Below are 4,294 nucleotides of genomic sequence, written 5' to 3' on the forward strand. Positions count from 1 at the left end.
TATATATGTATATATATATGCACACAGTAGTTAATGTAAATACCTACAATAGTACAAGTGATGATTGCACAACAGTGTGAATGTACTTAATGCCGCAGAAGTGTGTGCTTAAAAATTGTTAAAAGGGTGCATTTATGTCATGTGTGTTTTATACAGTAAAAGATGTTATTTATGTAGAAGTGATTTCAATAAACAACAGAAGTAGGCAAGTACACACACATATATACAATGAACCTAGTTAAGTACCCACTAAGCATACATCATAGGTCAGGCCTTGTTCCCACCATCTCGTACATTAACTGAAATAATATGCATGGTGCTCTATGGAATAGATGCTGTTTTCTTCTCCATTTTTAGACATAGGGAAATTGAGCACAGAGAGGTCAGAACACTTGCTCGGGGACACACAGCAGCTGGTGGTTGCCAGGATCCTGACCCACGTTCTGAGACTTCATTGGCCTGGTCTATTGCAACCTTTTCTGCTTGAACCAAGTTTCCTCCAAGTCACTGTCAGTGGCTGGGACGTCCCCATCAGGTGCATGTGGCCCTTAACCATCCTGCTTGAATTGCCACCTGTACAATTGGACTTATATTTTGCTGGGCAGCCAGTAGGCCATTCTGGGGACTCTTCCTTGAGGCACTAGCAGGTGGGAACAGAATGGGTCTCTAGTTATCACTTCTCAGAAGCAGAGGCCCTGGGGCAGACTGTCCTCGGCTCCTGGCAGTTTTTAGGCTGGTTGAAACAAGACCTCTCCCCTCATGTTGCAGTCTTTCTAAAGCCTTTCCTTCCCTCCTGTCACTGAGCATTTTGGAGGGCAGAGTGGCCTATTCTGTGTTTGTCACCAGGAATGGACCCAGTGACAGCTGAGGGTTTTTACTCACATAGCAGGGTACCTGTGGTGCTCACTCTCAGGGGTTTCAGCAGGAAGGCACCAACTTCTTAAAGCTGAGAAACTCTTGGAGGGGTTGGTATGGACAGGGGCTGGTTAAGAACCAAGGGACATCTTTACTGCTGCTTTTTGTTTTGTCAGGCTTGGCAGATGAAAACCACAGTTACTGTGGTGGTTCTTTTCTTAGAGCTTTGCTTAGGTGCGGCATCTTACAGAAATGACCCACAGCTGCTACCCTGTGTATCAGGGGTGTCTTAAATAGGGTGGGGTCAGAATTGTATCTTCATTTCCCTGGGCCCAAGGCCATCCTTCACTGTCTCTCCCCTTCATATCTCCAGGACCAATTCTGACTCCGCCCTGCACCAGAGCACAATGACACCCACCCAGCCAGAATCCTTCACGGGTGGGTCCCAGGATGCACACCAGAAAAGAGGTATGGACAGAGGACTTGGGTATGTCTGCTGGCATCTGGCAAGTCCAGCAGGTGGCCCGTGGCTCCAGGAGGTCACAAGCTCCATTGGTGGACATACCTTCAAAGGAAGGCTCAGACTGTGCTGTGGGGTAAGGTGAGAGGCTCAGGGAAACTTTCACAGGTGGCATTGCTACATGAGTTGGGTTTTGAAGAGTACATAGACGCTTTCTAGACAAAAAACACCCCTGTAAATGCACATTAGCTTTCATTGCTAGATTCAGGGGATAGCTACAAAGTCTGGGGGCCATGTAGCTGCTTATTTCAGATGGGGTAGCAAGCCCATGTAAAGGGGGCACTGCCAGCTCATGTCAGAGCAGTCTAGTAGACCTTCAGCTTTAGGTGCAGTTCTATCCAGGGTTTCATACAGGAGTGTTTCCTGGCCTGTCCTGATTACAGCGAACAAGAAAGAGGCCACCTTTTCTCAGATTTTTGCCCAGATCATCCTCTCTGACCAGACCATGCATATACCCTGCGGTTGGGGCAGATTTGTGCCCAGGTCTTTGGCCCCACTTTGGAGCTGAGTATGGAGGAAGCACCCTGGGCATGTGCTATTTTAAGACCTGAGACAGTGCCCTCCAGAGAAGAAACCCCAGGAAAACCCTACACACACCTGATCTGGACCAAGATGCTAAAGCCAGAGAATCATGTATGGTTCAGGCCCAAACACCTATTATTTTCATTTTGGTGTTAGTGAGTCACCCTGTGCGTGTGTCAGTATGCAAGAGAGATTCTGCTGATAGACGAACTGTTAAAAAGAAGAACAAACTTCACCCCTGCGATTCTAGCTCAGCAGGCAGCAAAGGCAAGATGCAGAAGAGAATGTCTTCACAATAAAAACGAGGCTTTCCAGAACACCCAGGGGTGATGAGGACAGACAAAATGCCTGGGGCTTCCCTGCTATTCCCAATGTGGGGAGTTGCTACCTGCTTTTATGGATCTCCCACAAACACAGGGATTAAGGAGATAAGCATGAGGATGTCACTATCCCCTTGTATACTGTAACCATGCAAGGGAGCTGTGACCCAGGACCCTTGGTGGTCAGAGCCTGGTTGGAAAGGAGTGTGTGTGGGTAGAGGGGGGAAACATGCCACCTGTCCCCAATCCTGGGAGAGCCCAGGGCAGTGAAAAGAAAAAAAGTTGACCCATTTAGCTTTGTTCATTGTGACTCTCAGTTTCAAACAAAAAAGCAAAACCTCCAGCAGAAATAAAATAGGAAAATGTTTAATTTCACCTTGACTGAAAGGTCCAAGGAAAGAGCTTCAGGCATGATTTGTTCCAAGGCTTCAAATGATACCCTTCCATCCTGTCCCCCAGACCTTCCTTACCTTTTTCTCTTGCTCTGGGGATGGCCAGCATTGCATCTAACTCATGGGGCCGCTGCTACCACAAGTGGATTCATCTAACTCTGGTCAGCAGTGAGTGATGGAATCTAAACCCTTGTGCTTAGTTGTGGTGGTTTAAGAAGGGCCCAGCTACTGGGTGGTGTTAGCAGCCCAGAGGGAAGAACAGATAAACATGAGGTGGTAGTTGCAGAGCAAGTGTCATAGGTTGCGTGAGACCTGGTGGCCACTCACGGGAGAGATTCTTGGCTGTTCTTTGAAGCCCAGGGCCTCCAAGGCCAAGGTTAGTTCTATGGGAGTCAAGATCAACACATCCGTGGGCTCCAGAGGTTTTGTTTTTGTTTTTTTTAAGTTACACATTCTCTGACTTATTTGAATTGTTTTTCTTTTTGTTTAATTCATTATTATTTTTTGAGACAAAGTCTTACTTTGTCACCCTCGGTAGAGTGCCGTAGCATCACAGCTCACAGCAACCTCCAGCTGGGCTTAGGCGATTCTCTTGCCTCAGCCTCCCAAGTAGCTGGGACCACAGGCGCCTGCCACAATGCCTGGCTATTTTTTGTTGCAGTTCGGCTGGGGTTGGGTTTGAACCCACCAACCTCAGTATATGGGACCGGAGCCCTACTCACTTAGCCACAGGTGCTGCTCTGTTTTTTTTAAATGAAGCTCTTTTTGAACCTTAATGCAATCTCCTCAGTAGAAGTTACTGTTAGGATGATTCTAGTCTTATCACAGTTGTGACTGTGTGTTGGGGAAGTGACCTCCTGGTGCCACAATGCAGATGCGAAGAGATTTCTTCTCTGATTCTTCTTCTTTTCCCCTACTCCCAGTCTTATTGTTGACAGTCCCAGGAATGGAAGAGACCACATCAGAAGCAGACAAAAACCTTTCCAAGCAAGCATGGGACACCAAGAAGGTAAGAGCCTATGGGCTTTCAAAAGTGTTTTTTTCTTTTTGAGTATAGCCGGGGCAAAGATAACAAAATGGCATGTTAGGGTGACTTCACCTTCCCAAGGAATCAACCTCACTCAGATCTTTCTGTACCCAAATTTAGAGGATCTCTTAGGTCTGTTTAATATTAGTAGGTCTGTAAAACTGACAAAAACCATGCAAAGAATGGAAATTCATTGCTGGTCAAATGGAGGTGAAAGGGTCAACAATACAAATTGCTTATTCCCTCAGAGAAGCAATAGACTAACCTGCATCAAAAACCTTTCTAAAAAGGATTTGCTCCAGAAATCTCATTCCTCAGGAATCCAGTTGTAGGAATGAGCAAATAGTAATTTTTTCAAAGGTGTTTATCCAGAGCTTTCAAAATAAACTAGAAACAACTTGAACATTCAAGAACAGGGAATTTGTTGAGGAAATTATTCTCAATTCCTTGTCAAGATGGGACTTTGAAGAAATTCTAAAGGCAAGAGAGAAATTTTTTTTTTTTGAGAGAAACTTTTGATGCTGCTTTTATATGAAGAGAGTGGGGTAAAGATATTTGGGAAAGGAATAAAATACGCAGATATTCATCCACATGAATACTTGCAGGTGGACCTGGCCAAGAGCAGCAACATGAAGGCTCTTTATCCTTTTTTGTATCA

The 4,294-nt window shown here is 45.6% G+C and overlaps 1 protein-coding gene across 1 annotated transcript in view; it reads left to right on the forward strand.

Annotated features, from left to right (window-relative positions):
* Positions 1-4,294, forward strand: part of CRTC1 (CREB regulated transcription coactivator 1) — an 81,530-nt gene that overhangs the window by 54,591 nt on the left and 22,645 nt on the right. Inside the window, exons 5-6 of the mRNA XM_003796579.2 lie at positions 1,229-1,323; positions 3,533-3,618. Coding sequence (XP_003796627.1) covers positions 1,229-1,323; positions 3,533-3,618 — 181 coding nt within the window. The remainder of the gene's footprint in view (positions 1-1,228; positions 1,324-3,532; positions 3,619-4,294) is intronic.

This window comes from Otolemur garnettii, unplaced genomic scaffold (genome assembly GCF_000181295.1).
Source record: "Otolemur garnettii isolate 467f Iridium unplaced genomic scaffold, OtoGar3 scaffold00105, whole genome shotgun sequence".
NCBI classification, from domain to species: Eukaryota; Metazoa; Chordata; class Mammalia; order Primates; family Galagidae; genus Otolemur; species Otolemur garnettii.